Source organism: Vulpes vulpes, chromosome 13 (assembly GCF_048418805.1).
Source record: "Vulpes vulpes isolate BD-2025 chromosome 13, VulVul3, whole genome shotgun sequence".
In the NCBI taxonomy this organism is placed as follows: domain Eukaryota; kingdom Metazoa; phylum Chordata; class Mammalia; order Carnivora; family Canidae; genus Vulpes; species Vulpes vulpes.
The window spans coordinates 68,128,446-68,141,470 of NC_132792.1; the positions used below are offsets into that span (position 1 = coordinate 68,128,446).

Below are 13,025 nucleotides of genomic sequence, written 5' to 3' on the forward strand. Positions count from 1 at the left end.
AAGGAAGGAAGGAGAAAAGAAAAAAGAAAGAAAAGAAAAAAAAGAAAAGAAAAGAAAAGAAAGAGGAAGGAATGAAGGAAGGAAGGGAAGGAGAGGAAAGAAAGAAAAGAAAAGAAAAGAAGAAAAGAGAAAAGAAAAAAAGAAAGAAAAGAAAAGAAAAGAGTGATAGAAAGCCTCCTGAAGGAGCCAAATCCATTTTTAATACAATGAATATGCTCTAGATGGGGGGAAAAAAGACTCATCATGCAGTCACGAATTTTCATTGAAAAACTAAAAGTTGCTGAATTATGGATTGAATTAAGATCTTCCAGTAGCACGGAAAAGAACACTAGTTAGTTAATACATTATCTCATCACAGAAGCTCAACATAAACATTAGCCACTGTGGCTATGTGACACTGCCTGGCACTGTTCTGCAACATAAGAACTGAATAAATCAGATATTACAAAACTGATGCAAAAAGCACTCTTTTACTATAGCATATTCTTCCAAGTGCCAAACAGTAGGGCACAGATGTGGTTCCTTGTGCATGTACTAAAAATGCCACTCTTATTTAGCCACAGCGTTCCCATGATCCTGGAAAGGGGATACTGGTCTAAGTCTGGCAGTTAGAACCCCATTCCCTAGATTCATAATGAGCTTCTCTGATCTGCCAGCATGGCCAATACAACAAATGAGACATGCTGCTCATCCACATTTCAATCAGGTACTACATATAACTTTCCTTAGTTAACATTTTTATTTTTTTAAATGTTTTTAAAATGTGAGACAGAGAAAGCACGGGGTGGGGGGCAGAGGGAAAGGGAGAAGCATGCTCCCCACTGAGCAGGAAGCCCAACTCAGGACTAAATCCCAGGACCGAGATTGTGACCTGAGCCAAAGGCAGATGCTTAACCGACTGAGCCACCCAGGCATTGAGACACCCAGACAGAGTGGGAACCCACCCAGAGTTCCCCTCTCCTAGATAATGTTTTAAAGCTAGGCCACGCAGACTTCTCTGAGAAGCTAAAGGGAAGGCTGGTGTTTTAGATGGCTAATGATGCTCTCAGGGTGGCTTTACACAGCACCCAGACTCAAAGGGGCCCTTACCTGGGCAGAAGACACCTAGCAGAAAGATCTTTGTATATCAAATGACAAATTTTGCCTTTGTATAGGTCTTCATACTTTTCAAAAGCATTTTCGTATATAGTTTTTAATAATTATTTAAAAATTAAGCCCATGATTTCTTCTGCTCTTTATCTTCTAATTCTAACATCACAACCACATGTTCAATGACAACATATGTTCCACCCTAAAATTCCACTTAAGAAAGTCTTCAAGGGGGATCCCTGGGTGGCTCAGCAGTTAAGCGCCTGTCTTCGGCCCAGGGCGTGATCCTGGAGTCGCAGGATCGAGTCCCACGTCGGGCTCTCTGCACGGAGCCTGCTTCTCTCTCTGCCTGTATCTCTGCCTCTCTCTGTGTGTCTCATGAATAAATAAATAAAATCATTAAATAATAATAATTTTTTTAAAAAAAGAAAGTCTTCAAGGGAATGTATCTCCAGAAAAATCCCCCTTTAACATTCCACTACCACCCTGAGCTCCTTGCCTCTCAACTTTCATCTGATGGGTGCAATGAGAGTTGGAGGTGGAGTCTATGCCACCCTTTCCCACATCCAACCACAGTGGCAGCCAGCCACCACTTTCAAGTCCACTCCAGCTCCCTGGACAGGCAGAAACAAACTTTTGCAGACCAGTGTGGTCCAGTCCTGCATCTAGCACAGGGCAGGAGTTAGCAAGACCTGCTTTTTAAGGGTCCATGTTGTTGGGCATTCTCTTCCCCCAAGGACTATGAACCAAACCACACGTGGCTAATGGTAGTACGGTCTGTGCTAAAGAGTGGCTGACAACTACTCCCTCCCTGCTCATTCAGCTGATTTAAAACAAATCAGATAGAGGAAGGATGATAATGTGGTCTATCACTGGCAAGAGAAAGACTGAGACGGTCATCCTAAAGGAAAAAAGGATTTCTAATTAAAAAGACCCAATGGCGAGGTGCCTGAGTCACTCAGTCGGTTAAGGCATCCGACTCTTGACTTCGGCTCAGGTCATGATCTCATGAGTTGTGGGACTGAGCCCCGAGACCAGCTCCATGGTCAACAGGAGTCTGCTTCAGATTCTCTGGCCCCTGCCCCTCCCTCTGCTCACATGCTTTCTTGCTCTCTCAAATAAATGAATCTTAAAAAAAAAAAAAAGTCCAATGGGCCTCTTTCAAAGAGAAGATAACCTTTGAGACCAGCAGAGAAGAGGGCACCTACCTGGTCCCATCCCTGACCTGCAGCTTGGATTTAATGAACCACAGACCTGGCAGGCCAGGCCAGAGAGCAGAGATGCACAATGCCCACAGGTACCTTCTCTCCCTTGCTCCTCTCCAATACTGAAAGGGCTCAACACTCCACTTTGTGGTCATACATTAAAAAAATCTGTACCCTCTTCTGCAGGCAGAGTGTCCAAAATACTTAATTCAGTATTTCCAATTATCCAATGCTGTGGGTCAAAATTGAATCATGGATCATAAAAGAAAAAAAAAAGAAAAACAGAAGGAAAGCTGTGGGTTTAATTTATTTTATTACCAAATACCTGAGAGAGAGGTATCTGACTCTCCAGGTTTTGTGTACTTATTAAATAAAACTAGTTTAATGGTTTGCTTTTGTGTCTAATCTCTACAGAGAAATTTTACATGTAGAAGAGCACACTGTAAAATATATATTAGGTTACCAAACTACACCACTGTTGGGCTTGTTGGCAGAATAAAAATATTCTTTGGGTTAAAATGCTACTTTCTTAGATCAGAATTGAGAAAACAACATCTGAAAAGCAAAATTCCTCAGAATAAAGTTACCACATAAATATTAATGATAATGATACTGTGGTTTGCAAAACAAACAAACAAAAAAACAAACAAAAAAACCCACTTTACATGGTTTTGGTACATCGTGTTTTTGAAAAAAAAGAGCAGTATGTTGACTGTCCATTTTAAAATAAAGTAATTCATCACTCTTAATTTAGAAGGTGCATTTTAGTTTCCTGCTAACTTTAAATGTTGGGGGGGTGGAAAATAGCAAGGAAGCTGCACCAGAAGCAAATCTCCACGGCTTCATTTAACTGGCGCTTCACTAGTCAAGTCACAATCTTTGGCCAAGTTCCCTTCTTTATGTCCATTCAAAGAATCTTTATATAGCTAAATGGACCACTAAATCCTTCAAGAGTCATTCAAAGGAAGCGCTTCCTCCAAATTCTCTCTCATTTCACAAGGCCCGTGCATACACAACAGAAAACACATTGAAGAGAAGAATGCAAATCCTCCTATTTCAGCTACTTGAATCCTTCCATATGCAAAATGGCATCCCCTCCAGCCCACAAATGTCTTAGCTTTTATTTTCAATATTTACTGCCAATATTTGAAAGCTATAAGGACACCTGGGGAGAGCACTAGGAAAAAAAATGGGTAGAAAAATATATATTTAACATACAAGGTAAAGAGGAAAGAAAGATACATCTCTAATAGAAAAGCGGAATGAGGCCCATTTTTCTCATTTTTAAGATTTTAAATGTCTTTTCCTGAAATGCTAATTTTTTTTCTGTTTCCCTACCATTCTATGTAACAGCTTGTGGATGGATTCTTTTAGTGATCCTGGATAGACAAGACAAATATAATCATATTTTGGTTGCCAAAAGGGTCAGTTTGCTGGGCATGGCCACAAATTCAATCCACTTTACAGAATGAAGCAGAATGGCAGGTAGTGAGAAGGACATCCTAAAGGCACACAAAATCAGCCCACTGATAACAGCCACCCTTTCTAAATGTCCTTTATTACCAAGAGTGTGTGAATGATGCAAAACAAGCTCTCTCCCTGCCACAGATATAATGTAGAGCAAGCCAGACCACCAGTGGGTCACTTCCATCACCACTGGCACAGAGGGCAGCACATTTCTTTGCAGAACGTCACCAATTAATGATACAGCATACAGGGCTGAACAGGAAAGATGTGTGAGTAGTTCTACACTAAATTTTTCATTTTACTTCTGTTTATTCCCTTCTATTTCAACCCTCTGTAGGAAAATTATTTTCTGTATAAACAAATTCATCAAGTTAACTTATTCAAGGATGGAAATAACTGGTATCACATAACATTTTGCAAAACAAAATTGCCACTGCTGTATTCCAGTGCTTAAAAGCAAACTGCTATGGCAATTCAACCCCAGTGCTAACATAACCCAAACCCCCTATTACCTTCATCACTGCATATTCAATTTACATAATTATTCTGCTATGCTATTCAGAATTTACATGTAGTTGTATGCATTCCACTTATCTGTGCTTCAGGGATGCTATTTCCTTCCTAGACTTAGCAGAACACAAGACCACAACTTGACGTACTCCATTCATCTGGCCAATAGAAACTGGCTCAACAAAACAGTGGGTTGGTTGGTTTGTTAATCTACTGAAAATCTCTGTTCAATTACCATATTCTTGGACAGCCGGCCCCATCTGACCATCGATGACAGGAAAGCCACCCAGGAATGTTCTCACACACTCTGTTATAAACCAGCAATGGCCTGACGAGTGGTCAAGGCACCAGGGCCAAATATCCCCAGGCCCCCTCCAGGCATGGCCTGAGTTTTGGCCATGTTATACCAGCCCCCATTCTGCATGCACATCTCCACACTCAACAGAAATGTTCTACTCAATTATTTTTATACCACTTGGGGAAAAACAGCTATCACTTATAGGAGGCATTCACTGAGACTGTTCGTCTAAAGCAACACAGAGGGGGAGAGATGTACCAAACACTCTTCTTGGGAGAAAATAATCACATGCCCTTTCTCCTACCAAAAACATGTGACTAATGCAGAGCCATTACTCAGATTCAGCAATGCCAAAAATTTACTCTGCAGAGACAATTCAAACCTCAGGATGAGCAGCTGGGAGCATGCAGATGAGACCTACACTGGAGCTTTCTCTGGTGGGTAAAGATAGGGCCTCTCTCTGTACCAAGGCAGCACAGGTGCCCAGAACAAGTTCCTAACACTTGCTTACAGTTGTTGGGAAAATTTTAACAAGTTTCACTGTTAAATACAGCATTCATTTTAAATATCTGCCCTAACATATCCCACAAGAGACAAGGATAGGCTAAAGTATGTTTTTTAAAGACAAGACTAGGTCAATGTAGACTCAGGACTTGAACATAATATACTTGGAAATTTATGACAAGACCCAAGACACAGTGCAGGTTTTTTCTTTTTTTTTTTTAATCAACGTTTATCATTAGGTGCCAGATTAAAAAAATTAAAGATAACAAACCTAAAGGCAGATAGACTTTGAGGCTAAAGCTAGTCTTGGTGATATATTTTCTGAGTTCTAGGAAGGTTCTTTACAACACAGACTCTTAGGGATGCCTGGGTGGCTCCGCAGTTGAGTGCCAGCCTTCGGCACAAGGCGTGATCCTGGAGTCCCGGGACTGAGTCCCACATCAGGCTCCCTGTGTGCAGCCTGCTTTACTTCACTCTCTGCCTATGTCTTTGCTTCTCCCATTAATAAATAAATAAAATCTTAAAAAAAAAAAAAACCCACACAGACTCTTACATTTCAAGTTTTAAAATAATAATAATAATAATAATAATAATAAAAACATTCTTTTACAATTTTGCTGCAATTTCTCCTTGAAAAAAATAAGCACATTTCTACCTAATCAAAACCACAATACTTAGCTTTTAGGGAATTATAGTTCTAAAAAACCCTTGATAAGTCAGACTGAAATTCTAACCACATCTTTCTTGCTCACAACCTAACACTTAACGCTGTACCTACAAACAATAAGTCCTTAATGAAATATTTAAGTAAATGAAAACAAAATTCATAATGGGTTGTGGGTTTAGAAGGGTGTTCATAGGGGAAAAAATAAAGGTTTTCAATTAAGAAACCACATACTGAGGCATCAAAGAATGTTCCTAAGTAAATGCAAGTATTAAGTTATCTATAAGATTGAGTCATTGAATAGAATTCAGTTATTTCGGCACCATAAAAAGTACCGATGACAAAAATTTTTAAATGACTATCATATAAACTTTCAAAACTCTATAAAATAGCCTATTTGGGGTTATATAGATATTTTTAGCAGAAGTTGAAAATCTGACTTCACTCTTCCTTTGCAGGGACATCTCTGTATTCACAGAAATCATCTCTTCTCTGTATCTGCACATACACACACAGGAAAGACTACAAGGCAAAGGTTTACAGGCCAGCGAGCTCAAAAAGTTCAGGTCAAGCATGTCTGTCACAGAACTGAGGATGCATGTGTACACACACGTGTGTGTGTGTATATGTATGCACATGGGGGTAGGAGGTGGAGTGTGTTTTCTAATGAAGTTGGCAAACAGGTTCAGATTAACCAAGTCTGACCATACTTCCATCTGGAAACTATATTTTCTAACATGAGCCATATTCTGAAAAATAGATTCAGATGTTTGGAATTGGTTCAGAACAGTTGTAAGAAATGTTCAGTACAAATGAAAAAAATTAGTCTTCAATGTCTTCTCCTTTCAGCTTTTCTTACTGAGTAAATATGCCTTCTGGGGGGTCAGAGTTGGTGGGGGAAGTACAGAGGGAAGTATGGAGTGGAGGAGGGTATTTCCTAGAAGCTAAAGCGCATGCTATTCTTGCATGCATATCTAATGGATAACTGCTATTTGATTTCTCCCACGTTGCCCACTAGCATTTCAACCCTGCCCCTGGAAGGCTTACTCCGCCAAGTGGAGAGAATTAATTCTCCTCTTTCAACTTCTGGGAAACAGGGCTGAAACGCTTAGTGAAATATAGTGACCTATCTTGCTTCTGTAATCCTTCTTTCCCTGTTTTGCATTGTCCTTGAAAATGAGGTTGCTGGTCTAGGCTTACAAATAATTAAGCTGGTAATTTGGTTCTGTTTGCTCAGTGACAAATTTTCACAAAAATACACGCAAATGATTTTAAACAAAGACTTTTTACCCAATGAAGTCTAAAATGTACCATCCAAACAAACAGTTTATAGTAATTGATTCCTAAACTTCAGAATGTACAAACAAAACTCGTAACTTTTTAGTTTGGGTATCAGAGAAAGGAATCCGATGGCAAAAATCAAAGTGCAGCCCCTCTGCCCCACCCCCACCCCCTTTCAAGGGCATTTCTAGACTGTTTGGAGGGGGGTGATTTCTGCCCACAGCCTACCTTGACTTTTTGCTGGATTTGGGTTTTGGCGTGGCAGTTTTTGCTTTCTTTTCCTTTGGCTCTTTGGGAATCTTAGGGGCTTTCGGGGTCTTGGGTTCCTTGGGCTCTTTTTTCTCCTTGGGTTCTTTCGGTTCCTTCGGATCTTTTTTTACCTTCGGCCTTTTCTTTTTCTTTTTCTCTTCTTGGGACCCATCTAGTGAGTTCCTATTTAGTTCTTGGTTATCAACCCCACCAGGGAAGTCATCTTTACCAAAACTTTTACTGGGATCCTCTGCAACAATGTGGTTGTTTTTCTTTTTCTTCTTCTTCTGCTGTGGCTGCTGTTCTACGGACGGCAGGTAATCATCACTCTTCACTAGCTGAGCGTTCGGTCCACTAACCTGAGTCATATCCGGCACTGGTTTCTCCAGAAAGGGCTCCGATGGAGAATGCTAAGAGACACAAATAGGAATTGAAATTAGTTTATCATTCTTCAGATCGATGAAAGGAACTGAAAGTTAGTAGTTGATGCTTCTGAAACTTTATACTCAAAGTAGCAAATATTTTACCAACTATATACTTTAAAATCTACCTTTTTCTCTCATCTAAAAAACAAGAAAGCTTTTACATAAATAGTTAAACAACAACAACAAAAAAGGAGGGTAACTTAGCAATACAGTAAAAATTTTAGTTCAGGAAGAAAAATAATTCTCATTTAGCTCTCCATTTCTTAGCAGCCTCCTCCGTGTGTGGGTCTTGGTGAATGACAAACAGTGGAAGAAGCTTAACCCAAAGAACGAATTTAAATGGAATTCTTTTATTAAAGATATATAATTAAGCCGCTTTTAAACAAGAACAGGTATACAGAGCACTGTACGATTCAGGTACTGTGAAAGTTTGAAATCCAAGTATCACACACAAATCTTCCATGGTACAGGCCATTTCTGATTTAAATGACATGAAAATGCCAAATTAAAAATACATATCCAAATTTAGCGACTTCAGATTCATTAAATTTCTTGTACTAATATGAAATGCAGAGGGTGTTTTTCTTAAGTTACTAAAGCTTTACATTTTCACATTTCACTGAGGAACAGAAAATCCAAGTAGTTGAGCTGGTAAGCCTTGCAGGATATTTTTGATATTCACAAGGAATGTATCCAGTGACGGGCTTAAATACAGTAGAGAATACCAACAATCAGGATGGGGTGCTGAATGGTCAGCTGAGATCAGAGACAGCTCAAACCAGCACAGGGGTACAGTATCATCTCTGCTGTAAATTCGGATATCTAATGAACCTTTGTATTTCAACAAAATACTTTAAAATGTTGTATCTGCAAATGTTACTCAGGTTTTTTTTTTCCTTTTTCATCTGTTTCTCCAGATACTTAAGAGTAAGTATAACAGAAACAACAACAATAATGGCAGCTAGTGTTTGCTGAACAATCTCACTATGTGCCAGGCATGTGCTAAGCACTTTACACTCCTGACACCAGCCCCAATTAGGAACTGAGTATGGACGCTGATGCTCTAGTGCTGAGCCCAAGAAGTTACAGGCCCACCCTTCTGACCACATCACCTCCAAAAAGGAGGAGGCAAGAGAGCCCAGGTCCAGGTCTGCAGAAGACTCGAGAGTAACCCAGAAGCTACAGCTTACCATAAACACGGTACTTTAAATTAGATTCCAGTGTAGTACTGAGCATCTATTTCATGCCATGTACTGAGCTGAGGGCTTTCAGGAGTCAGTTCACCTGACTCTCACAACAAAAATGTGGCAATCTGCCCCCATCTTACAGAAAGGAAGTAAAGTTTGAGGAGGCAATGTGATCACTCAAGGTCACACAACAGGAGACAGAGCTGTGATTTGAATTTAGGTTTTCTAAGAACCAGTGTTCTTTGGACTCTCTGCTTCTCCTGAAATCTTACATATGGGCATCCTTCTGGGAAAGGCTCCATGGGTTTCATTTGATTTCCAAAGTATTCAGTGACAGACCCCCAAACTTTAAGACATCACTTCCTGAAAAAGCTTACCAGGGTCACTAAAGAAACCAACATAGATGCCTGGGTGGCTCAGTCAGTTAAACTGTCTGCTTTCAGCTCAGGTCATGGTCCCAGGGTCCTGGGATCAAGTCCAGCATCAGGCTCCCTGCTCATCAGGGAGTCTGCCTCTCCCTCTGCCCCTCCCCCAGCTCACGTTCAAACCTGCTTTGTCTCAAAAATAAATACATAAAATCTTAATAAAAACATAATAAAGAACCCCACATTCTCCATCTGCACTAGTATATGAGACAGAGCCCAAAATTATGAGATAAGAGACACAAATTCTAGTCTGGGCTCTGCCATTAGCTTTATTACCATTGGAAAATCATTTCACTCATCCAGCATTCATTTTCTTCATCTGCAAAGTGAAAGGTTTGGGTTACATGATTTCAAAAGTCTCTTTCCAAATCCAATGGTATTGGAAAATCTTAAAATACATATTGCTCTTTCCTAGTCACAGCTGAAAGAAGATGAACCTGAAAAAGAGTAAAGCTATACAGAAAGAGAAAGAAGCAAGGGCAGAAGTCTGAGGAAGAGCACAGGGGTGGGAGTCCACATGAGCAGGTTTCCACACAGGAAGAGCACAGCTAGCCAAACACTGAAAAAGTTACCGTGTTCCCCACACTTCTCCCTTACACAAACTCTCAATAAACGCCAACTAAGGTGTGCTGTCCATGTTACCATCACCTGAGAATTCAGAGTGTCTGGTTTAATTGTGTGATTAAACTTCAGTTGCTTAAGTCAAGTTGTTACATATTATTTCCAAATGTTAAATAAAAAGGAAAAAGCTATATTTTTAAAAAAAAGAGATTTAGAGATCAAACTTTTTTGGGACAAACTATTTTTTCAGGAAAGGGAAGAAAAAGTATTTCCTGGAAATACTTTCCTGGAATACTTCCCTGGAAAGGGAAGGAAAGAGAAAAATCTACCAGTAAACAAAGCTTAAAGCTTAGAATGGTGAATTAATCTCAGGTATATGTACCTTGCTTTAATCTGCATGGTATTAACCCCAGTAACAGAGTGCTAGCTTCTAATGAGAAATACCTGGAACACATTTATGGACTAGAAAAAGCACAGAACATCTAATACAAAAAGAGTGAAAATTTATCTACACATTTTAGCATACAAATGATTTTAGATGCTCCTTTCAGTAATAAATGAAGTCATAAATTAGTATCCCTTAAAATTTTTAATCTTCCATAAGGAAAAAAAAAGATTAAATACAAAAAAAGGGATTAATCCTGTTTGATATGCAGCAGAATTATGTTTTGGTACTATATGAGATAGGGTGAAAAAGGTGCTCAGAAATATTATAGTGTTTACCAGACCCACATCTCCTTAAATCTTTTAGAGAAAAGCTGTTTTTGTAAACATTTAACAAAGAACAGATGGCTTGCCTTAATCATGTGGGGGAAAAAACCTGGAGCTCACAGTAATACCCTGACAAAGTCTCCCAGGCCCAGCCATGCACCCCCCGCCCATGCATGGTACAGTCTTCCCTAATGCTATTTAATTTTACAGCGGACATTTTCCCATCAATTCCCACTGCCTGACAGGTAATCAATGCCATTAACATCTGATATTACCATATAGGGCATTGCTAAAACCTCTCATTTATTAGAGCAAACGTGGAGAATGTTAGATACCAAAGGTATTTTTAAATACACACTATGGGACAGACTTTCCACATGTTTTCTATCATAATTGGAATAGTAAGGACTATGCCGTGGACTTTTGGAACTAAAATAGAATGACTGATACTTAAAGTGTAAATAAAAATGATTCAAAGCGTGTTTGTGTCTTGTCCAAAAAATTACCATAAATTAAAGATAATCACTTTTATCCTTAACTCCATTGTTCAAAATGTATAAACTACACAAACACACAAACAAGTCACCATATGTAAAACAGCAGAACAGATAGGACGCAAAGTTAACCAAAGGAGAGCTGAGATGAAGGAAGGGAGGGCAATCCTTCTCTTACCTTTAAAGCAAATGAAACCTAAAATTCTCAGGAGCTTTCCCAAGGAAAGGAAAAAGTACATAAGAAGAAACTTTTCATTTACCTCAGGTATGCTTTTCATCTAACATTCACCAGCTTTATCTGGCTTAAAAGCTACCTCATTTACTCATGTTTTGCCTTAATTATATTCCTAAAGCCTCAACCTGTTAGCACTGTCAAGTAACAGGAGTGAGCTGCGTGATACTAACACTGTACAGCATTTCCAACACAAATCATATCTGCAAACTAACAACATTCTGTAATGTAGGGCACCTACAGACGGATCAAGGTTTTATTCACTGAGTGATACAAACAAGCCTAAAATCAAAATGCTACTTTAGAATAAAGAAAAGATACTTCCAACTGGGCAAGAGCAAGAGGACACTCTTGGGAGATACATCCTTTACCCGCAAGTTAAAGCTAAAGGGAGGTTCTTGTGCTTTTAGAGAAATGGAGATTCTGGTGGAGAAGCTGCAGGCCACGTAAGGCTGAAGGAACAACAAATTCAAGCCTAAAACACACTAAACTATGATTCCAATGATTTGTAAAAATACAAATAGTAAGTCCTTAAGATTGCAAAGTATTGGGCAGCCCTGGTGGCCCAGCGGTTTAGTGCTGCTTTTGGCCCAGGGTGTGATCCTGGAAACCCAGGATCAAGTCTCACGTCGGGCTCCCTGCATGGAACCTGCTTCTCCCTCTGCCTGTGTCTCTGCCTCTCTCTCTCTCTGTCTCTCATGAATAAATAAAAAATCTCAAAAAAAAAAAAATTGCAAAGTACTATTTTTTCCTTTTTTTTTTTTTTAATGGCTTTGGAAACACCTCTTATATCGATGCTCTTCACTTTCATTTTTCCAGTATTCCCTGGGTTCTTGATCCCTTGGCATTCTTTTAAAAAGTAATTCCAATATGAAAACTGAAGCTCAATCTTCAGCCAAAACAGCGTTACAGGGTGCAAAAGTATGTTTAGCAAAGGCTCCATAAGTCCTGTCCAGTTAAGACTCTAATATCCTTTTCTTGCCAGTGACACTAGTAAAAAGAAGAGGCACTCAATATATGGTGCCCAATTAATTTATTCATTCAACAAATATTTGGAGATGTAACAGTAAACAAGCCAGCCACAGTACTGGCAGGGGGAAAGCAGAGCACTTGACCTAGGCTGACACTAGGGAGGCTTCCTGAAGAAAGTCACCCAGGTGCTGGGCAGAGGTTACTTCCTCCATAGACCCAGCCTGAACAATGAGTCATACCTGAGATCAGGTAACTGAAAACATAAAAATGTATGACAAGCAAGCTTGTGAAGCCCTGTTAATGGAGGAGCAGACCCAAGAGGAGCGGATACTAGTTCTAATGGTCAAGCAATATACTTTTCAACTATGACTATTTGATATAAAATAAAGTATGGAGCACCTGGGTGGCTCAGTTGGTTAAGCATCTGCCTTTGGCTCAGGTCATGATCTTGGGGTCCTAGGATCGAGACCCGCATCAGGCTCTCTGCTCGGCAGGGAGTCTGCTTCTCCCTCTATGTGCCCTCTCTCTCCTGCTCTCTCTCTCTCTCTCAATAAATAAAATCTTTTAAAAAATAGAAAATAAGTATAAAAATATTCTTAAGAAGACAAAGGTTGGACTCTTTTTTTGTTTGACTAAATTTGTTATTACAATCAGGGCTCCAAATTCAAGCCATAATTTTATATGCCAGTTAGTTTTACTCAGCTCATTCTTAATTTCCAGGAATGATGACTTATTGAATGAGTACATTTAT

General features: G+C 39.5%; 1 protein-coding gene across 4 annotated transcripts in view; it reads right to left on the reverse strand.

Moving 5' to 3' along the window:
* CHD7 (chromodomain helicase DNA binding protein 7) overlaps positions 1-13,025 on the reverse strand; it is a 190,834-nt gene that overhangs the window by 77,967 nt on the left and 99,842 nt on the right. For all 4 annotated transcript variants that reach the window (XM_072734679.1, XM_072734676.1, XM_072734677.1 and 1 more), the window contains exon 3: positions 7,247-7,677. In XM_072734679.1, coding sequence (XP_072590780.1) covers positions 7,247-7,677 — 431 coding nt within the window. The remainder of the gene's footprint in view (positions 1-7,246; positions 7,678-13,025) is intronic.